Source organism: Eumetopias jubatus, unplaced genomic scaffold (genome assembly GCF_037043125.1).
Source record: "Eumetopias jubatus isolate StellerSeaLion01/CBP00866 unplaced genomic scaffold, mEumJub1_p1.0 scaffold_15, whole genome shotgun sequence".
Lineage (NCBI taxonomy): Eukaryota > Metazoa > Chordata > Mammalia > Carnivora > Otariidae > Eumetopias > Eumetopias jubatus.
The window spans coordinates 5,976,118-5,999,651 of NW_028274821.1; the positions used below are offsets into that span (position 1 = coordinate 5,976,118).

The 23,534-nt window shown below is 37.8% G+C and overlaps 1 protein-coding gene across 7 annotated transcripts in view; it reads right to left on the bottom strand.

The window, feature by feature from the left end:
* Positions 1–23,534, bottom strand: part of RIC1 (RIC1 partner of RAB6A GEF complex) — a 167,533-nt gene that overhangs the window by 22,699 nt on the left and 121,300 nt on the right. For 5 of the 7 annotated variants that reach the window (XM_028117345.2, XM_028117343.2, XM_028117344.2 and 2 more), the window contains 10 exons: positions 22,267–22,355; positions 15,980–16,124; positions 15,294–15,342; positions 13,381–13,533; positions 11,480–11,683; positions 6,545–6,583; positions 6,096–6,206; positions 5,227–5,316; positions 4,437–4,597; positions 3,273–3,471 (listed from right to left, as the gene is read on the bottom strand). In XM_028117345.2, the coding sequence (XP_027973146.1) occupies positions 3,273–3,471; positions 4,437–4,597; positions 5,227–5,316; positions 6,096–6,206; positions 6,545–6,583; positions 11,480–11,683; positions 13,381–13,533; positions 15,294–15,342; positions 15,980–16,124; positions 22,267–22,355 (1,240 nt within the window). The remainder of the gene's footprint in view (positions 1–3,272; positions 3,472–4,436; positions 4,598–5,226; positions 5,317–6,095; positions 6,207–6,544; positions 6,584–11,479; positions 11,684–13,380; positions 13,534–15,293; positions 15,343–15,979; positions 16,125–22,266; positions 22,356–23,534) is intronic. The other 2 variants (XM_028117347.2, XM_028117346.2) reach the window with 1 other exon arrangement.

Below are 23,534 nucleotides of genomic sequence, written 5' to 3' on the forward strand. Positions count from 1 at the left end.
CTTATGATTTTGGGTGCTATTGTAAATGGGATTGATTCCTTGAATTCTCTTTATGCTGCTTCATTTTTGGTGTAGAGAAATGCAGATTTCTCTACAATGATTTTATATCCTGAATTTGCTGAATTCCTGTATCATTCTAGCAATTTTCTGGTGGAGTCTTTTCGGGTTTTCTACATTGAGTATTATGGAAGTCCTAGCCTAAGCAATCAGACGTCAAAAAGAAATAAAAGCCATCCAAATTGGCAAGGAAGAAGTCAAACTGTCACTCTTCACAGTCAACTTACTTCTTAATCTGCTCTTTCCCACATTAGATCTCTCTTCTTTGTGACAGACCCTCTTTTTTTAACTTTTTAAATTCCAGTATACTTAACATGCAGTGTTGTGTTAGTTTCAGGTGGTGTATAATACAGTGATTCGACATTTCCATACAACACCAGTGCTCATCACAAGTGCATTCCTTAATCCCCATCCTGTATTTCACCTATCCCCCACCTACCCACCTCCCCTCTGGTAAACCATCAGTTGTTCTCTACAGTTAAGAGTCTGTTTCTTGATTTGTCTTTTTCCTTTGCTCATTTGTTTCTTAAATTCCACATGAGTGAAATCACAAGGTATTTGTCTTTCTCTTACTTCACTTAGCATTATGCTCTCTAGATTCATCCATGTCATTGCAAATGACAAGATTTCACTCTTTTTATTTTTAAAGATTTTATTGATTTGAGAGAGGGAGTGCGAGTGAGCATGAGAGTGGGGAGGGGCAGACAGAGAAGAAGCCGACTCCTGCTGAGCAGGGAGCCTGACGCGGGACTGGATCCTGGGACCCCGGGATTATGACCTGAGCTGAAGGCAGAAGCTTAACTGACTGAGCCATCCAGGTGCCCTTTTTATAGTTGAGTAATATTCCATAGTGTATATATACCACATCATCTTTATCCATTCATCTATCAATAGACACTTGGGCTGCTTCCATAATTTGGCTATTGTAAATAATGCTGCAATAAATGTAAGGGTATATGTATCCCTCTGAATTAGGGTTTTTGTATTTTGGGGGGTAAATATCCAGTAATGTGATTACTGGATCATAGGGTGTTCTATTTTTAAGTTTGAGTAACCTCCATCCTGTTTTCCACAGTAGCTGCACCAGTTTGCATTCCCACCAACATTCCAAGAGGGTTCCTTTTTCTCCACATCTTTGCCAAAACTTGTTGTTTCTTGTGTTTTTTTTTTACTCATTCTGACAGGTGTGAGGTGATATCTCACTGTAGTTTTGATTTGCACTTCCCTGATGTCGAGTGATGTTGAACATTTTTCATGTATCTGTTGGAAAGGCCCTCTTAAAATGGGCTATCCAGTACTACTGGTGCCACTGTCTTCTGTATCTGGGATATACAAGGAGTCCTTTATTCTCCCTAATATGAAAACTTCAAATGTGAGAGAGAAAACCTCAACGTATAGAGAATTGTACAATGAACCCCCATATTTCCATCATCCAAATTCACAATTATTCAAGATTTTGCCACATTTGCTCCATCTATCCTTTTTTTCATTTATTTTGCTGAAGTATTTATTATTTTTCTTAAAGATTTTATTTTTTAAGTAATCTCTACACCCATTGTGGGGCTTGAACTCACAACCCTGAGATCAAGAGTCACCTGTTCCACCAACTGAGCAAGCCAGGCGCCTCTAAAGGAAGATATCATGCTGTTTTACCCCTATACTATGCAACTCTGAAGTACACGGATATTTGCTTATATAATCACAATGCCAGTAACACATCTAATAAAATCTACAATTATTCCTTAATGTCACCTCTCAGTGCATACTGAGCATCTCTAATTGCTTTAATAGTGTCTTTTTATACCCAGTTTGAATCAGGATACAAATGAACTTAAGCACTGCATTTGGTTGTTATGGCTCTAAAACATTATTTAGAAGAGTCTCCCCTTACTTTCTCCCCATCCCCACTGCCACATCATTGACTTATAGTCCTACAGAATGTTCTACATTCTGCTTCCTGGTGGTGTTAAACTAAACCTCTACCCCTGTATTTCCTATGAATGATACTTGACTTTAGAAGCTTGATTTAATTCAGGTTCACTGTTTTGGGCAGTAATTCTTCATGTGAACTCTAGGATGCATCACCCCAGGAAGCATATGACACCTGGTTCTCCTACTTGTAGTAATGCTAATGTTGATTAATACGGCTTAGATATGGCCACCTGATCTCCTCATTGTGAAGTTCCCCACCAACCTTTCATCTGATGGCTTCATCCAATCATGATCACTACCTGAATCAGTTTTCTTAGGGGCTGCAAAATGGTTATTCTGTAATTTTTAACCTTCCTTCCACATCTTTTAGCTACAATTCTTCTGTAAAACAGAACTTTCCCTTATCATCTATGACTCTCTGGCTACCATGAAATATAGTTTGCAGAGGAAATGGCATCTAGATTTTGAAGGAGATGAATGGAAGTCCCTTAACAGGAAGTAAAAGACAGATTGGGAAGACAGAGATGACAAATCTACAGAGTTATAAAGTCTACATAGTTATCCTTTGAAAACGGGTTCCACACTGACACGAAATTTGGAAACCATCTGTGTTAACACAAGGAGCCTTGGAATAGGAAGTTACTCAACTTCGTGGGTTTAACCAGAAACTACAGCATTATTTTCTTTCCTTATAGTTGACTAATCATGGAGTTCTATTTTATATTCAGTATTCCACTTCTTTCCTTCTTCTTTTTCACTGCCAAGTTTAGGTCACTAACACCCTTCATTCAGATCATTACAGTGGCCTCCCAGTTACCCTCCCTACATCCAGTTTTGTCCAACTCTGGTTCATTTCCCCCCCTCACAATATCTAGTAATACCCAGCTTAAAACACTTTAGACTTTGAGATAAAGCCCAGACTGAAGTTCTTCCAGTTCCCTGAATGTGTCATTTCTCTCTCTTACTGATGGTCTTTGCACTACTGTTCCCATTGATCTGAGATTTCCGCTCTTTACTTAGGTAACCACCTGTCTTCAGGCTGTAACTTAAATGGTACAAAAATCTCTATTTATAGACTATTCCAGGTTTTCGTTCTATACTCTCGGAGTGACCTATATGACTTTCTGGTACACACATCACAATTATAATTAATTATGCATGTAATTACTTCTTTATTGTCTGAGCAGAAACCAAGTTTGTTTAGTTTGCCCCAGCATCTATATGCAAAGCACATTTTAGACACTTGATATTTATTTGCTGAACAAATAAACAGTTCCCCGTACCAAGTTAAAATGCTGAAAACTGAGATGAAGCTCTAAAGAGCTCTGATGACGGAATGGTACCTGCTGTGGCATTTTCAGGGTGATTCCATTCTCTGTGCTCACTGAAGTGAGAGTGACAGATACCACCAGGAAAGGGTGAGGAATGTAGCGTGACATGGACACTTCTTGAAGAACCTGAATACCAGCAGTAGTATTTGGACTGCAAAAAAAAAAAAGAGAGAGAGAGAGAGAGAAAGATACCCACAAACCTCAACATCAACGCTAACAAGTTTGTTTTCCTTTCTTTTCCACTACTAATAGTATTAGATTTCATGCTTTTGGAGGATCCAAATGCCTTCTACCTATCATTCCCTCCCCTCAAGTACCCTTCAGGCAGTAGACTGGTAACATTGACATAGCCGAAGAATACAAATGGAAATAAGGGAGAAAGAAAAGGAATACAATGTAGAAGGGAAGAAAAAAACTAGGGAAGGAAACTAGGAAGGAAAAAAATAGGAAAAGTTGGTTGAGAAAGGATATGGCTTCTATAAGAGGCTAGTGAAAGTTCCTTAATTTCTAATCTTTACAGTATTTCTTAATCACTAAGCTATTCCAGCAAATACACACTTCATAGCTATTAAAAGCAAACACACACAGACATGCCGCAAGAGCAAAATACAACTCAGGAGGTGTGGTCTAAATGCTGCAAGCTGGCCAGACGCCCTGAAGGATGCAGGCAGCCCACCGCAGCAGCACCAGGGGCTGTCAGCCCTTCCCCCACAGACTGCAGCCACCTGGCTGAGGGGGAATCAAGTGAGTCTGCTAAGGACACACTTCCCAAGGCCTTAGGCCAGTGACCACCTTCAAATTTCCCCACGTGTCCAGAACATCAGGATAATTAGTAACCACTTGTTTTCAAGGTTGTGAAAAAAACTAGTACCTGCGTTACCCCATCCCAATCCATTTTTTTTTCAAACAAATCCAGTAAGAGCAGCTGAAGAAGTAGTGCAAGCTATTTACCTAGATAGCTAAAAAATAACTACATGAACATCACTAAATACAAAATTTACTTTTTCACTTCTAAAACAAAGGAAACTAAACATAAAACTTTCAAGAAAATAAAAACGACAGAGGAAGCACAATATACAGAAGGAAAAAGTGACTTGTCGCATGCTATCCACTTACCCATCAGACTTTCTTTCAATACTGTACAGGCAGATTGAACAGTCTGCTCTAAATACTATCACCACGTCCCGGAAGACACTAAGCAGTAATGTTTCTGCTTGTGCTTTGGTGATGTGAGCAAAGGCATTGTCCAGGTTTGATGTTCGCAAGTAGACTCTGAGCTGAAGAATAAAGAAATAAAACTATAAAAAGAAGACACCTACACCTCAGACGGCTAAATACTTTAGACACGCTGTTTTTTATCTACTGACTTCTTTTCAAGTAACAGAAGTTTTAATCTGAGCATTACCCATAATTTCAAAGGGTAGGCTCATTCTACAAATAACCAAAAGATGAAACGATTAAAATTGGGAATGTACTATTATGAGGTACTCCTTCTAAAGACCTGCATATCCAGGCCTGATGAAAGTAGACCAGCACTTTCTAAAAACATAAACATACAAATCAATAAATTAATAAATCTCTAAGGGCAGCTATTCTTAGGAACTTCTCTTCTTTGAACTTTTATTATTATTTATAAACCTCACAGAGAATGTCTAACAGCTAAAATTCTTAGAAAAAGTTATCTCTGAAGTTCTGATTGTCCCTTTAAAAAAAAATTTTTTTAAAGTAGTAACCGGATATGAAAGTCTCATTTAGGTTTAAAAAAAAAAAAAAAAAGCCAAATTCTTGATTAAAAAAATAAAATGCTTTGTTCATTTTCCAAAAACTATATTTATACTAAACTAGATAGTGCTTAATACCTTTAAAATATAAAAATCTGTTATCTCTGAGAAAAAAAAAGCCTTACCTCTTCTTGACGGTCACTTATGTTGTAACATGCCAGGACAATAAAATCATTCCACCAGGCTAAGCCACCTGTCACAATCATATTTTGCTCCTTAAAAGATAATTAAAAAAAAAAAAAACATATTTACCTTTATTTATATGCTGCCAGAAACTACAAGAAGTAATACCCTTATAAAATATTCCTAAGCAAACAATGAGAGCTCAAATTACTTCTGCTCTATTCTCTATCCCCCCAATTAAGTATTATTCTGGGCCTTTATTAATCATGATTCATATCCTATTTTGGAAAAACAAACATTTCTGTAAATAACTGGGTACACCATGTAGCATCATTATTCCCTTATTAAGCAGACTTTGGTTTAAAATCCGGCTTTACCATTTATCAGCTGCTTGACTCTGAATCCTAGTTTCTCTTTTATAAAACAGTAATAACAGTGCCCTGAGTCATGAAGGTCAGTGAGCCCCTTGAAGTGCCCGGCAGGCACCTACTACATGTCAGTCCTTGTCTTTTCCTATTTGATTCTTGCAAATGCAACTATACATGTTTCTATGCTACCCACATCTTCACATCACACACACAAAGCAGATGATCTCAAATTCAGTGGAAATTTATTTTGACCACATCTGATGAACTCAACATGGAATAGAAGAATAAATCCTCAAATTAAAAACAAACCAACCATCTCAATATAAAATCCTTTTCAAATATCAAGTAATTCATCAGAACTGACCCTTAGATGTAATCCACTATCATTTTTTAATATTTGGTATTATTTTTTAATAACTAAATAGTGGCTTACTTTAGAGTTATTGCATATGGTAGTTCTCTTATACTCTGAGAAATCAGTTTTTAATTTCAAAAAGACTAACCTGGGTAATGTTTCCAAAAAGTTTCCATTTTTTGGTGAGTAAAGAGTAATGTGCAAAACCAAACTTGCCAACCACAGCAATATTCTGTCCAAGCTTATCAATAGCTGAAAACTAATTAAAAAAAAAATTAAGAACTCTTCCTTGCGAACCTATATACTTATATTAAATATAAAGAGTTTAGCATTGTTGTGTCAGGCAAATAGACTATTAGTAAATGTTTGCTAAGTGAATTAAATGTAAACTGCTAGATCAAAAAATCTGATTATTTATACACAAGTTACATTTCACCAAATCATAGATGTTAGTATGCTAACAATGTACAAGGGATCAAGTATTAAAATTTTATTATTATCAACGTACCCACTGAAAAAGGCTCAATTCCCAAAATGCCTCTTGCAGCAAACACTATCCAAATAAAGTTAACACCAACAAAATAACAAATAACTCACCCGTATAGGCCAATTGCTCTCTAGATAGGTGTTGGAAATCTACAGAAAATAATACATCAGTTTGGTAAGACTTCTGAAACGTATTTAAACTTAAAGCACTTAAAGCATTCATGTCACAGTATGAGATTCATTTTCCCATACAATGTTTAAAGTGTTCCCGAATAGGGGGTATTACTAGCAGAGTACTTGGAATTTACCGTTGAAATACCAGCCCATATTTCACATCTCCTGTCTTCACCATTTCAGTATGAGTGGCTAGACATGAGGCTTTCCCACACTGCTTTTTCTCTACACTGTTTTTGTTTAAATACTGAACAAGAAATAAATAGACAAAAGACTTTTAGAGAACCAGCCACGAGGGCAAGAATTGTGAAAATAAAGAGTTTGAGAGCCTCAGCAAGAGTTTTGATTTGCTTTAGTCGATTTTTATTACTTTTATGTCTTCTGACTAAAATAGCAAAATACTGCTTATAAAATTTAAACAATATAAAAATGTACAAAGTACAAAATGAAATTCTGTTCTATCATTGCTCCAGGGATAACCACTGGTTAGTCTTTATTCTCTCTCTAAACATCCATACACATGTAAGTGTGTGTCTAAGCTACTATTTTTTACTGGGGTATTCAACCTAATCTGTAAGAACTTTGATTTACAGATATTAACTCTTAATCTGCAACATAAGCGGAAATATACCTTCCTCCCATGTCGTCTTACATCTCTGTACATGGTGTCTTTGTAGCACTCTAACAAGAATTTTAAGCCTAAAAGATTGTTCCATAAGATTATCAATGTAGATGAAGAAAATAGCTTTACTGAGACTGACCTCTCCACTAGCTTCCCGATTAAGCAATTTTCATGAGCACGTGGTTAGTGTGGTATGAAACTTAACAGAACGAAAGAGAGAACAAGGGAAAGACTTCTGTTCTTGGAATAAAAGAACCTCAATTTATCCAAATTCATTTTCATTGTACTCCAAGTATTACATATTAAAAAAAAAAAGCCAAATTAAAAAGGCAGTACAATGCAATCAAATCCAGTAAGATTCTTTGTGTAATGTGAAGACCAAACAAAAATCAAGTAAAAATACACTGAAAACATCTGTATTAACCTTGATAAAATTTACTCATGAAACTGTTAAACTTCACCTATTATCTAGTAAGTCAACCTAAAATCTAAATAAATTAACAGCTTTTGGTTCTGTTGTTAGAAGTTCTCAACTCTAGCACCGGGTTGTGGAAGCCCATCTTGCAGAATTAAGGGTAACAATATATTGATATATGCTTGAAAAAGGCTTAACTCATATCTTAACAGATTCACTGCACCACGCAGGCCAGTTAATAAAGTTCCCTATGATGGGTGATGTCAGTTCAGGGGCATGGTAATCTGAGGTAATGACCAGGTGGTGACAGAAGAGTTCAAAGTAGTTTTGTGCGAGCCTGTTAAGTGAATTCTGTGTTTGGATGAAGAAAATCAAAGTAGTCACTTGAAGAAGGATGTCCCTGGAGTATAACTGAGCCAGCCATCCAGAACATTAAAAAGAACTCCCACTTCCCTCAAACCCTGGTGTTTCCTAAGTATTTATGAAACATGTGGGGTGGGTAAAGTGTGAGCTGGGATCTCATTGCCAACATGGATTCCAACTTGAAGGGTTTCTAACCATGGGCACTGAGGTAAAATTTTATCATATGGTCCACACTCTAATGAGTATCTGTAGGAGAAAAAAACTTTATTCTTTTAACCTCTAAAAATGTAGGAGGTGCCACAAACTACAAATTGTTTTTTTTCAAAGCTCAAGTTTAAAGTGAAGCTTTACACTTCTGATGCAGTTGTGTGTCTGAAGATGCTATGAAAAGTGAAAACAAAACTTTCATTTTCTCTAGGTCACATTTATTGATCTGTGTGTCACCAGAGCTTTGAGCTCTACCCCTAACATTGAGAACAGGAAACGGCAGAAGTAAGGCAAGCGGAAGCTAATGAATCATGAAGAAGTCAGGCCAGGACTGCATACTCAGGGCATAAAAGTCACACCATGCCACGCTACGCCACACCACACCATGCCACGCCACACCACTGGGAGCCTGAGTGCTAAAGTACAGAATCTCCATTCTTAACATCTTAGGATTCCTCAGTCTTTCAAAAAACCTCAATTTCCCCCCCCTGTCCCCCTGCCCCTTAAAGTCATTTTGCTAAAACCCTGTCTCCCACCTAGACCGCTTTTGTCTGTCACAGGTAAGACTGAGAGCCATCCTCCTAGCAACATCTGATCTGTGCTGAATACCACACCTGATACATGAGACCCCTCAGAAGGACTGCAAATCATTTATAAATGAAAGAGCATTTAAAATCCCCTGTTGACATCCCTAGCATATTTTGTGAAGCTTATTTTTTCCAAATAGCCAGGTTAACTATAAAACCAACATTTCAGAACAGTGGATGATAATAATTCATGCACCTTTCAGAAATAAATGTTTATATCATACAAAGTACTGAGTGCTAAAATAAACGGCAGTCCAAAAAGGAATACATCCTAAAACCATGAAGGCCTTGTTTTAATTTCACATTATTTGTGCTTCATTTGTCAACAAACTACTCTCAAAGTTTTCAAAATCTGTAGGTAGGAAAAGTAAATTTACACACACACACACAGCACCATTTCTACCAGGAGCTACCAACCCTGCTGCTGACAAGTATGTTTGTGTTTTAAGTTAAAGAAAAAAAAAAACGTATTTAACATAGAATCTTCTGATCAGGAAACTAACAAGTGAAAGGCAGAAGGTCTAAACAAACAAACGAAAAATCCAGTTGTCCAGATGAGGAAGAGAGAAGCAGAATTAGTTGGAGCTCATCTGATGAACTCTAAGCTGCGTAAGAATACAAAATATAAATCGTATAAACCAAGTCGCTTTGATGGAAGATGTGGGCATTTATCCCAGACAAGAGCATATGCTGAAGGAGAAATTAAACAGGCACCCATGTTTCTTCAGGGAATCATTACTAATAGTTAAAAAGCCCAGAAGGTAAAGCATTAGCATTATATGGACACTGTAAACCACCAAACCAAAACACTCCCATGATGCTGCATTGATGCATTTGACTGGACTGCCAGCAAAGTATAGGGCAAATTGTAATGAAACGCTGCCTATTTCAATAGGCACATTCTAGGTCTTAGCTCAAGGTCAACAGTACATTACATGATTCAACATTTAATACCTACAGGTCTTACAACAGGTTAGACTGTTACTTTACTTATGGTAAGGATAAGTCTGACATTACTTAAGCAGGCCACTGCTCTGCTATGTGACCTTGGGCAGTCACCTAACTTCTCTGAGCCTGTTTCCTCAATGTAACAAATCCAGTTGGACTACATGATCTCTACGGTCCTTCCAGCTCCAAAAATTCTATGAGTCTATTATAACTTAATTGTTTTGGGACTACAGCTCTGACAGGGTTTTTATGAGTTTTAAGTAAAAAATAAAAAATAAAAACATAAAAATTGGTAAAGCTAGAGTCAAACAAGTTCATCTTTCTGAATAGTTTCCATATCTAAAGAACAAAATCACAAAAGAATTGTGCTCGTATCTACTTTGTCTGAAGTGCTAAAATCAGTGTGATACGCTACTAATAAGGGATACTTCAGAGGTGGCTAAGAATCACAGAATCATGGAATTTTTGAGCTGGAAGGAAATTAGATTTTTGTTATTGCCTGACGGATTTTTGAGTTCCAGACCTACCTTCTTTGATCCTCTGCTCTACTTGGCTCTCTGGCAACACAGACCTGGCTAGGCAGAACTGGCATTGATGCTAGGTCAGTGTAGAGTGAATAGTTCAAAGTATGGGGAAATGAAAATAGCAGAGGAATGGCTATAGGAGAGAAGGGAGCAGTGGAAAATTTTAGTCAAGGAGGCAGCCGATGCAGTTTTATTTCATAACTGTTACTACTTATCAAATGGTATGCACACTGAGTTTATGAGCTTATTAATGTCAGTTAGATACATTTTCTTTGCGTGTACACCACATGTCAGTGCAGGAGACACTCCTCCTTCAACGTTTCATATACTGACCATTCATGTCTCTCATCATCTCCACTCAAAGTCAACTGAAAATAACATGGGAGCTGAACAAGCTAATAAAGTAACAGCACAGAATGGAGAAGGGGGCTCAAGAATTGTGGAAACAGAACCCAATGAAAAGAAACCAATGCAAGAGAAGGCTCTGATGTACCTAAGACACTTTGGTATCAGTGGGGTAAGGAAGACACTCAGGACTTCTACAACTGTGTATGAAAGTTTCTTTCAAGAAACCAATTTACTGATTTACCCAAATTAATTTTATTTGGTATCAAAATTCAGAATTGATTTCCACGTTAAATGCCAATTTATCAGAATTATTAAAAGAAACGAATTTAAAAGTTATACCAGAATGAGTGATTTGGAATAAGATTTATGTAATAATAAAATTATTAATAATAAGGTTCTAGAGTGTGACCGCAAGTCTGCAATTTGGGTTTAAAGTCAGGCAGTTAACCTCAACATGTACCCATTAGGACTACAAGGTCAGCTGCCCAGGGTCCTAATTGACACTGTCACTTTCCATGAAATCACTACACTCTGCCTATGCAAATCCACAGAGCTAAATTTATACCAAAAAGGGGGGTGAGGGGAACGGAAGTAGTATAAAGTTGTGCTCATTGAGAGGGCAAAGCATAAACTTGCAGTTTTTGGACTCGTGGGCTTAAAGCAGGTGGGGATCCGTGCTACATCAGTGGCAAGAAAGGAAGAAGACAAGAAGACAGAAAAGCAGAAGAGAGAGGTGACAGTCAAAAAGGTTAAAAAGTTTCTCAGTTTTCTAAAGCAACAGAAGAAATATGTAAACCTCCGCTCCAGGTGCTATCTCCCCAGGACTAAGTCAACGGTCAACAGTCACTGAAGACTTACCTGTACCACATGCCAGTGCCGATGTCCAAGCAAAGTGCTTAAACCCTGAGACTCCAAACCGCTGTCTGCAAAGGGGCTCTTGCCCCCACCAGCCTTATGCTCAGAGCGTGCTGAGGAACTCCTGGCACTCTGGATTTGTGAGGCCTCGCCACAGTTCAAGTACAATCGATCCTCCCCCTGAAGTAGCACTTGCTCCTGGTTACTCTAGATGAGGGAGAAAGGAAGCAGAGGGCAAAGGAGGAAAGCAAATAAAACAACCTGATTATCAGGTAATGGAAAACCAGTAATACCTTGATTTAGTTTTATCATAGGAAATGCACCATGTAAGTCAATGTCACTTTTACTCACAGACAACAAGACTACATAATGATCTCATGCACTGTTATATTTAGAGGGAAGAGGCAACAGTTTAATGATTACTTCCCAGGGCAAACCAAATTTTTGTTAAAGCCTATTTTATCACAGATGCCAAAATGTGACCCAGTTTACAACAACTACAAGAGTATCTTTTCATTATTACTCCAAAATGGCAATGCTATGAGAGATTTTCCATCTGAAAACTGAACTACTCATTATCTACAGTTTACAAATGAGTTTCACATAAAATACCTCACAAACGGTGGCAAGAAGACATATCTGGTCAAACAGTGTGTGTGTGTGTGTGTGTGTGTGTTCACCGCGTGCCCGCCACATGGCAGGAGGGGACGACTGCGGACGGGGGTACTGGATGCTAAGGATCTTTTAAACCACAGCGAGGAGGAAGAGTAGCCCCAGTCTGTGGCCCTGGTTCAGAACAATTCAGTACTCACTTGGGTAAATGCTTGGTTGGGGTGCCAAGGACTGTGCCAGGCTCTGAGGGTATTTAGATTAATAGGACAATTTCTCCTCTTGGTGATGATGACCTGGCTCTCAGTTAGAAGGCCAGTATTCTCAACTGTGGGCATATTATTCACTGACTATTCCATCAAACAGAAGAGCACCTCAGCCCCTCATCTTTCCATGGTAGTCCAAATGTGGTCTTGACATAAAAATCATAAAATTTGCCTTCAAATTATAATTTGGGATGGGGGAGGGGAGAAAGAATTACTCTACTCTTGTTTTTCTGGGGATCCTTATTCTTCAACTACAGTCAAGAAGTCTCAGATCCAGGCTACTGTCATATTCTTTCTCAGTGTATTGTAACTATAAATGTTAATTAGAAACTGGTTCCGAATATTTAAAAGCCCAATGGTGGCAGATACTAAGGCATACGCTTCTAACATGTAACACACCCCATTATTATATATTAACAATATAGGATATTAATATGTTCTTTCAGATTGATAAAACATGAGGAGTTTATATTACAATCTGGGGCAGTGTTTCCCAAAGCAGGTTTCTACTATTTTCTTCAAAGCATTCCTTAAAAATTCATAGTTAAATAAGGTTGGGAACACTGTTTTTCGTATACCAATTCCTGGATTTTTATGATGCACATTAGCATATTAAAGACCCCAGAGTCCTATAATAAAGAAATCTGCAGCTTTATTTCATTTGACGAAATAGAACTTTTATATGACAACAGAACTTTTTCTTGTTCTGTGTATATGCTACTGATTCTTCTAAGTAGTGCCTTGTGGAACACACTTTGGGAAATTCTATTTAAAAAGGGACTAAATTAAGTTATTCAAGTAAATCTGTAAACGTCGCTTTCCCTCAAATTGCTTGTGATCCTATTAAAAAAAAAAACAACAAAAAACAAAAGCTGCTGAGAAGTAAAATTTTGGTGTAAATTATTAAAAAGAAACACAAGAATCACAAAAAATATACAAAAGAAGATAATCCACCAATTTTAGGAGAAGAATCTGATAATCTACTATGAAGGCCACCTAAAATAAACAGTTGTAATTTAAAACACTTACCATACAGGGGTTTACAGTGAGTACACTCTTGATAAACTGAAACAACAGAATGCCTGGCTGTTTAACTATACTCTTGGAGTCAGACTCAATTCCAGTGTTGTGAGCACCAAATCCGCTGACTACCCATAGGTGATAGCCTTCTGCACCCCAGCTCTTGGAGAGAAGGGGAAGAAAAATCAGGTCAATGAAGTTTGTTATCCTTTCCTAGCTTCAAGTATTCAAATCCTGAAACAACCAACAACAGCATTACCAATGACTTCTAAAGCCTGGAGAAACTAAGTGAATCTGTAGCCCTCTCCAGTGGAAACCACCATCACCACTCTCCGCCTGGAAGAGTGAACACACTACATACCAATCTTCACCCCAAATCCTAAGAAATGCCGACTGCTCTGTATAACTTCTCCATTAATTTAACTGCCTCTCAAATACAAAGAAATTTCTTGCAGAGGAAGACCCATGTGACCCAGCTGAAACGCGACAAAGCTGCACCCAAAACAGATGCAGTCTTGTACAGAGCAAAGAACATTCAAATGGAAGCTACGAGACTAAGGTTTTCATTCCAGCCAAGCTGCCATCCTATTGTAGTACCTTGGTTAATTTACTTGGTTTTCTCAGGGTATACGTTTCTTCCTTTACAAAATGAGAAGGTTCAAGTAAACTCTCCAGGGCCAATTTTAATATTCTGTAACTACATTCCATGATAGCTTTTTAGTTTTTTGTTTTTGTTTTAAGGTCCCAATCTACAAGGTCAAGAAACTAGTAGAGGGAAAGTAAATCGCTGCTAAATTTCAAAAGCTTCATAGAAGTTTGGCTCTCCCACAATAAAAGTTGAACAGTTAACTAAAATGCTTAGATTCTTAGTTTGTGATTAAAATATCAACTTAGTGAGGCTAATAACACTGGTTCTTACATGCCATTCAGAAGCACTGAGAGGCAGTTATAGAAATCATTTGTTCAAAAACTTATTTTAAAATATGGAGGTGGAGCTAGACAGCAAATGGGCTCCTTGGTGGTGAAAAACTAGGAACCACTACTCAAGACAGTCATGGTGGTTTTAATTCTTCAAGAAACCCAAGATCAGAAAATGCCTTCCTCTGTGGAGCAAGGAAGAAGGTAAATGAGTAAGCATCACAGCCACTAATCTCACAAAGATGGTGCACAAAAGGGCTACAGGAAGAAAATGTTCTTATGTAAAGACACGGGTTACAACTCACTGTTTTCTACAGAAACTCTTAAAAATATGTAATAAATAAAAATACTGTTACAACAGTGACTTTAATTCCCTTGACAGATATCTATGGAAAGTTTTAAAAATATGCTCAAATAGTGTCCAAATCCTCCAGGAAAAACACCCAATGAGCAGTTCACTTCATGTTAAAAGAAGAGGCCATGAGAAGTGGGTGCTAGTGAGTCACATAAGGAATTGAGGTATGCCTGGGAAAAACAAAGGCCTGATTTGAATATTCACTATGTTTACAAAGATGGCAGGGGCGTGTTAGACACATACAAGCAAAACCAAAAGCAAGCAAGTACTGAAAATTGGGCAGTCTCATTTTTAAAAATACTTTTATCAAAGCAAGAACTGTGTAAGAAGAATGTGCTGAGATTAAAACAGCTTTGTAATTTTATCAGGCCAAGAAGAGGAAAAAAAGGGCAAAAGAAAAATCAGTTTTTCACACTATATACATTATATATACGTATACACATGTGTATATATGATATATACACACACACACACTTTTTTTTTTTTTTTTTTTAAGTAGGGTCCACACACCCAGCATGGACTCCAATGCTGGGCCTGAACTCACAGGCCCTAAGATTGAGACCTGAGCTGAGATCAAGAGTTGGACACTTAACCAACTGAGCCACCCAGGCGCCCCACACCATACCAATATTTTACAGAAAGTACTTACCATAGAGCTGATCTTAAGGGGATCTTTTTTGGTCCCATCAGACCTATAACTGTAACAGAATAGAAACTCGATTTAAAAAAGTCTTCTATTACATGTAATATTTGGCTTTAGTTTTTTAAAAACTCAAATTGATTCTGTTCCTTTAAAACAGAAACACATACTAATGCATGAAATAGGAGACTGCTGGCTGATATACCTAGGTAGATCACCGAGACATAATCTTTCAGGTCCTGAGTAACTTCCTGACAGGGTCATGCAGTTTGGAAAGGAGTATTCATTTTGTCAGGACTGAGGTTCAGAGTAGCATAAGGAGTGGCAGAGATATCAACCCAACAAGATAATGTAATTTTCCATTTCCTACTAGTTACTTATGTACATGGCTTATTGTTCTTATTAGATCATAAGCTACTTGAAGGCAAAACTATCTGATTTACATGCTATCATATGTACTTAAGGGGTTCAACAAACAAATGCATTTTACCGAATAAACACTGAGTTTTAAAAGGATGGATGTTTAGAGAATCAGCAAATTCTGAACAAAATAATTCTGAACCTCACAAATTGTTTTGGGGTTAAGCATCAAATAAGGCAGAAGGGTAGCTGTATGACATAAAATTTCTGTATATGTGTATTTTCTCAGAGATAAATGGAGTTATTTTATCTAAAACTTGTCTTTATTCACTCACGCAAAATCTCCTCCAAGCGTACAAATCAGCTGGGCTCCAAACACACTCCATAAAGAAAGGCCTCCATTTTCCCAGGTCACTATTACAACACTATTGTCAGGAGACCATTTGACCAATTTAACAGCTCCTGTTTTGTTCCAAATATCTGTTAAGAAATTGTGAGAAGAGTTAAAAACAAATGATTCCTTCAGAAACACTTAGTATTTTTTTTTATAATCTATACTTTTTCAAGTTGAAATGAATAGAAAGACATGTCTGCTTCAAATAATGAGATGAATCCTATTCATTTAAGGTCACATAAAATGAGTAAGGCCATTAGCCTTGATTGAAGCAGAACAAACTCACCTGCCAAAACATTTAAAAGAAGTAAGAGCCATTTTGGGCCACTATCAGCCTGAGTAACTATAATTGTTTTAAAAGTCTTTGGCTTTGGTCAATTCGGTTTCTGTAAAATGGGGATAATGCTTCCCTTCAATGATTCAAAACTAAACGTCAAAGTAGTTTGCAAAGTAGAAATAAGATGTAAAATAATGTACTACTATCTTCATGCTCTAATGGCAATACTCCAGGGATCCAAGTTAAAATAAATTGAAGCTAAACTTCTATCAGGATTACGTAGGTAAAACTCCAGCTTGAGTACTCCAGGCATTTATATCATCTTTTAACTAATAATTGTTCTTTCAATCCCATAATTTCACTGTGTAGTAAAACCCAAGTTTCCCTACTGCAGAGTATTTTCTGTCAGCAATTCCAAACCAGCTATCGTTATCACTTTCTTTAAAATTCTTTTCATTTGCAGTATTAATACATTTTGGCTATAAAACACAGAAGATCTGCTACCAAAGGGGAGGTATATAGATTTTAGTCTACAGAAGACAGGTTTGGTGAACAGAGAGGGACTCCCTTCTGCCTATGTTTGAATCCTCACATTAGCAACCCCCACCACAATGAATAACCATGCTATTCTTGTAGATGAAAAATGGGAATATACATAAGAAACATCCTATCTTTTTACTATACACCTGTCCAGGAGAGAAATTTAAAAACAAACCAAGGGGGCACCTGGGTGGCTCAGTCGGTGAAACGTCTGCCTTTGGCTCAGGTCATGATCTCAGGGTCCTGGGATGGAGCCCGCATCAGGCTCCCTGCTCAGCAGGGAGTCTGCTTTCCCTCCCCATCTGCCTCTCCTCACCTCTCATGCTCTCTCTCACGCATGCGCACGCTCTTTCCCTCTCTCTCAAATTTTTTAAAAGTAACAAAAATAAAAACAAACCAAGAAACACAAAATCAAACTGAAGTTTACAAAATGAAAGCAATTCCATGTGCAAGAAAAAAAATATGGGCATTCACTATCATAAAAGGATGTTCACTGATAAGGAGAGGTTATAAACAGTGTACCTAGTACCCCATGTGAAATATACATACATGTGCACATAATATGCATACCCACTTTCCAAGCATTACGCACATATTAAAATCTAGTTGCAGAGATCTATAATAAAGTATCAATGGTGGTAAACCTAATCTTCACGTGTCAGGATTACAGGAAATTTATCTAGGTGGTAACAACCTACAATGAACGTAGATTTTGATATAATCTGCATATTGAGAAAAATATTAAAAAGTAACCCACAGATGTTTTGTTACAGAGCTGAACTTACAAGAAAGAAAAAGGTCCAGAAGCCAAAACAAAAGAGAAAACCTAAAATGAGACTGGTTAGTACCTGGGCTGAGGAAAGGGTTGGAAGCAGGGAGGGGAGAAAGCTTGGAAATACAGGGACAGAGGATGAGGTGAGACCCAGCAATGACAAGGCCGATGGGGTTTCACGTCCTACAGGAAGACAGAGAAGGCGTCTGAGTCCAGCATGGTATCGGGAGTGAGAGAGAAGAGAAGCCGAGGCATCACGTAAGGGCTCCTGAGGCACCACGGCCAGTGAAACTCAGCCAATGCAGCCTGAAGGAAACAAGGAAGCTCATCCCTGCTTCCGATATACTGTCCTCCTACAAGTCTCCTGCAGTAAGCAGGTTTACAGCCTAAAGCAAACTGGCAGAATTCAGAGAGAGTCAGTAGGTAACCCAAGGGAGAAATGGCATTCCAAGAGCCTGCGAAAAGACAGAACAATCTGAAGAACTCCATACAGTGCTGAACAGAAGCAGTGAGAAGCACTTCCGGCAATGACGGAAATGTTCCTCCTTGCTTGGTCTAAGAGGCAGCCCCTAGCTACATGTGGCTAATGAACGTGTAAATGTGACCACGCAACTAAAGAAATAATTTTTTTTTTTAATTTCAATTAGTTTAATAAAAATAGCCACATGTGGCTGGTAGCTACTGGGCAGGGCAACTTAAGTATGGATAAAAAAATAACAAACAGGCGGCTGGGTGGCTCAGTTGGTTAAGCGGCTGCCTTCGGCCCAGGTCACGATCTCAGGGTCCTGGGATCGAGCCCCACGTCGGGCTCCCTGCTGAGCGGGGAGCCTGCTTCTCCCTCTGCCTCTACCTGCCGCTCCCCCTGCTTGTGTGCTCTCTCTAATAAAAAATAAAAAATCTTAAAAAAATAATAATAAACAGATAAAAGGGCCAGAAATAACAATCAAAATTCATATCACTCTGTTCTTGCAGGATGCAAATCTGTCTTTACAGAAAAATACATGCAAGTCTTTAAAGGCTATCCAGTGAGAATGATAAAGACTTAAGGAACAAATTTCTATTTCTCGCAGGAGAGCAATTAGACACCTGAAATGACTCTCCACACTGAAACAACGAAAATGCTGAATAGAATACTGGGGCGCTTGGGTGGCTCAGTTGGTTAAGCATCTGACTCTTGATCTTGGCTCAGGTCATGACCTCAGGGTTGTGAGATCAAGCCCTGCATCTGGCTCCACACTGGCCATGGAGCCTCCTTTGGATTTTCTCTCCCCCTCTCCCTCTACCCTTCCCTCCTGCTCGAGTGCACATTCTTTTTCTCTAAAAATAAAATGCTGAATAGAAGACTTAGACACCTCAAAACAACTAAAAATTCTGGGAGGTAAGTGAGTGTACAAAGGGCTTCTGCCCTGAATTTTTCTGCCAAACCCTGGAGCCCCTGACTTCTATTTCTGATGACTCCCAGCACGTGAGGGACAGGAGATCAAGCTCAGAGCTTGGCCAAGGCAGGGTATCTAAGAGAAGATACCACATAATGGGTGGGGCACAGAAGGCTACATTCATGGTGTAAGGAAGAATGAGAAATAAACTCTACCATGTGGAAGGTAAAGAAATAGCAAAGGATACTTTGTTTTGTCCAAGAATGGAAAATAAAGAATCTCCCCTGAGAATCTGCAACCACAAGTCAGTCCTCACTCTAATTTGTAATTTGTACAACTTGTAGGATTCAAAAAAAATTACAGAGAATATAATGCAAACAGTCCAGACTGATGTAGTACTCTCACGTAACTTGCCATAAACACACACAAACCCTCTTTGGAAGAACTCAAATTCAATTTAGGTCACAAAGCATTCAAACAAATAAGTTTGAAGGAAATTAAGCAGCTCTCAGTAAAAAATCCTAAAATATATAAACAAATTCATGAGAACCCAAACTCAGAAAGAAAGGTTTCAGATACTGAGACTAACAAAGAATATAAAAGCCATTTTTTAATACCTAAGCAATAAAAGAATATTGAAACTAGGAGCAGGATGCATACAGATTAGAGAAGAGCTAAGTAAACCCTCTGGAAATAAAAAATACAGTAATTAAAAATGGACAGATTAAGTAGACTATTAACATAAATGAAGAAAGAATTAGTGTACCAGAAAACAGGGAAAAACTTTCTAGAATACAGTCCAGAGAATCAAAAAAAATGAAAAACGTTAAAAGGCAGGTTAAGGAACCTGTAAAAAGTACAATGTAAGTCTGATTAGATTTCCAGAAAAAGAGATTAAACAAGAGGCAATATTCAGAGAGATAATGGTTGAATATTTTCCAGAAGAGCTGGACAATATGAATCCTCAGATCCAGCAAGCCTGAATCTCAAACAAGATTTAAAAAAAAGGAAAAAAAATTAGAAAATTCTTCACCTTCCAAATCACAGTTGAAACCACCCCAATGACAAAGAAAAAGTCTTAAAAGTAGCTAAAGAGAAAAAAATCCAATCTCCTGAAAAGGATATACAACTGGACCAGAGTTCCCAAGAGCAACAGTGAAACTGGATGGTAACAATAACTGTCCATCCAAAATTGTATAAAAAAGTTAAGCCATAATTAAATTACAAGGGCAAAATACATTTTCAGACCCCACCCCTCCCCCCCAAATTGAGTTTATCATCATAAAAAACTTCACTAAAGAAAATTCTGAAGAATGTACTGCAGACAGAAAATGGTCTCAAGTGGAAGGTGTGAGGTGTTAAAAAAGACATGATGGGGAAAAATACTGGTATACATGTGGGTAATACTAAGTCAACATTAACAGTTACATATTTAATGTTTCCTGAGCTTTTGACATGAGACACCTTAGCTTCCCCTCCTTGAGGCTAAGGAGAATTTTATTACTGAATTAGATTTAGATGGGTGCCCTCAATTTTTCTGAGTTTTTTCTGACCCAAACATCAGAGAGGTTTGTATAGTTATACAGCAATTATTCTTAATATAGGAGCATATCTAAATTTGGGAGAGGAACAGAACAGTTTGAAAAGGGTCCCAATTACTAACGCACACATAGAACACAGTACGATATCAAATTCATGAGACATGTAGTAATGAGATTCTACAATGACCTCTGCAAAGGTCATTGGCTTAAAAACATATTGATTCATTCACATTTGTTAACTATGTGCCTCTCACTAAACTGAACTCGCTTGGTGTAAAGAGATAGATATATCCTACATTCTTACCATGAAGCTAGCAGAAAATAAGACCTGTAGGCTGCTAAGTTCAATAAAGCATTATCAATAAGAAAGATGTTATATGCAAAATATAATGAGGCACAGGAGGGAATGGTATTCTGCCTAGTTCATAAAATGAGATTTCATTTAAGCTTGAAAAACCAATATATATAGACCCTCCCTATAGAAATATGGGATATTGCAGGTAAAGAGAACAATAGGAGACAATGGCTAACTCTCAAGAATCTGCAGGTAGTCTTTGGTAAAGTGTCAGACTGCAGTTCCTAGGTCTACGTGCAGGGTATCCCTGAGACAATCTTCAAGAGAAATACAGTGATATATAGTATGTGATGGACACAATGTAAATTATTAGCTCCAGGTAGTTCACAGCTGCAACATTAGATTGCAACTACATTGAAACTGTACAGTGTCCAATAGGCACAAACATCCTATTAGCAAAAAATATTTTAAGAATAAAAATAAAATATTTTTCTTTCCATTTATGTGTATTACTTTTTGAAAATGCCACCAGGATTTAGACTTAATTACTTAATAAACAGAACTTTTGGCATTTAACATAGAGAGGCTGTGGTAAAATTATGGAAACCCTAAGGGCTGAGTGAACCAAGAAATGCTGCCAGAAATATTCAGCAAAAGACCTTATGTGCCACCTATGTGGTAGACACTGCTGGTTGGTTAATGCCACATCTGTTTCCATCCCCATTCTCTCTTGCCCACTTCTACCATAAAGGCTAGGAAAATCCCAAGGTAGCTAATGAGACATAATTATGGCCAATCAGATGTGAGTGGAAGATAGCAGAGCAGGTAGGAGGTGGGAATGCTTCTGAGAAACCTTTGCTTTCTTGATCAAAAAACCAAATATGCCCTGTTTCCTCCTTTCTTCCCTACTCAAGTGCAGAAGTAATGCTTGCAGCTCAGAAGCTACCCGAGCCCATGAAGGAAAGACCAAATGAAGGCCGGCAGCAACTCATCTCTGGATTTCTTGCTAGCAGAGAAAATAAATCCTATTTAAGCCACAATACCTTGGGTATTCTCTTAGTTTTGGTCAAAAGCATTTCCAATGACAAAGACTTTAGACTTAATCCTGTGAGGGTGCACTCAAGATTCACTGAGGGGTTCAGAAAGACACTGTTTTGTTTACTGCTGTCTATCCACCGGTTAGAGCAGTGTCTGGCCTACAGTATATATTTGGTAAGGATTTGCTGAATGAACAGGTTGAATTGGAAGGCATAAAATAACAAGGGCAATGAAATCGGGTAAGAGACCAGAGCAAAATCCCTGGGCCACACGAAACACAGTTATATGTTTTAACTGCATTTGAACAGCATGCATCATTTAAAATCCAATCACTACACATACCATTACCTGTACATTAAAAATTAAAAATAAGGCAAAAAAGGACTCACCAGGGTACTGTTTTGCTGTCAGCTGCAGTTTATGAGACAGCAGCATGGCTCCAGTAGCGTTATCTATTGTGTAAACCTGTACAGAGCCGCTGTGAAAAACAAGTAAGCTCTTAATGAAAAACACATAAACACAAATACAGAAAGCATTGTTCTGTCATATGTTCTGCTGGTAAGAGCGCAAGCCAAACCATCTTGTAAATAATTTGCAGTCTCGTAAATTTGAACAAATGCATTATTTGTAATCCAGTAAAATTTTCCCTCTGAATATATTCCAGAAATATCCTTGTCTATGTTATCAAAAGGCATGCGCAATGTTCATTATAGTTCTGTGTATAACTGCAAAACAGAAGCAGCCTGAGTGTTCAGCAAGAGAAAGGGAGCATAAACTGTGCTGTGCTCACATAGTAGTCTAAGCTACAGCACTGACAGCACTCCAGTCACACGCATTAAAATAGATATAGCCAGTACGTGCATTTGTAGTATAATTCTGCTTCTATTCAGCGAAAAACATTCAAAACATAGTAAATACACTTGTGGTAAAAATGCAACAAAGAGCTAATGGACACACCATCTCTGGTGGAGAAGGGGATATTAAAAAAGAAAGGGAAAAAAGGGGTTGCACTCGCCCTGGTCATGTGCTATTTCTCATGCTGGATGTGGTAATTTAGGCAGATTTTCATTTTATTATGTTTTCTATTCAATATCATTTTTTGCATCTACACACAATATATGTTATTCGGTGAACATGGTATATATAATGATCTCATTTAAGAAATCTTAACAAGGGCCAAGTTTAGGAAGGGCCAGAAACCAAAACTAAAACTTTGTAATATTGCTTCTAAGCTACATTTCAAAATCGATCTATAATGATCATAAAAAATACCATTTTTGCTTACAGAACTATTTTCAGATCAAAAATTTAACACAAATGTTGTTCTGACCCATATCCAGCCTGGTCAGCTCTTCTCAAGGATCAGGACTAGGGCTCAATAAAACACCTGCACTAAGAGGCCACTTGAACTTACCGCACAGCTCAGTGATGCTGTGTTTTTAAATCTTTCTCCTCTCTGTTTCATTCTGGATAATTTCTCTTGCTATGTTTCTCAAGCTTCTTATTCTTTTCTTCTACAATGTTTGATGTGGATCTTTTTTTATATCTTCCATATTTAATACTCAAAAGAGACCCTCTCCAGCTCTCTGGAGTTCCTTCTTTGTGCCACTCTGTTGTCTTTTGCTGTATGTCCTGAGTCCTCGCTGCTTCGGTCTCC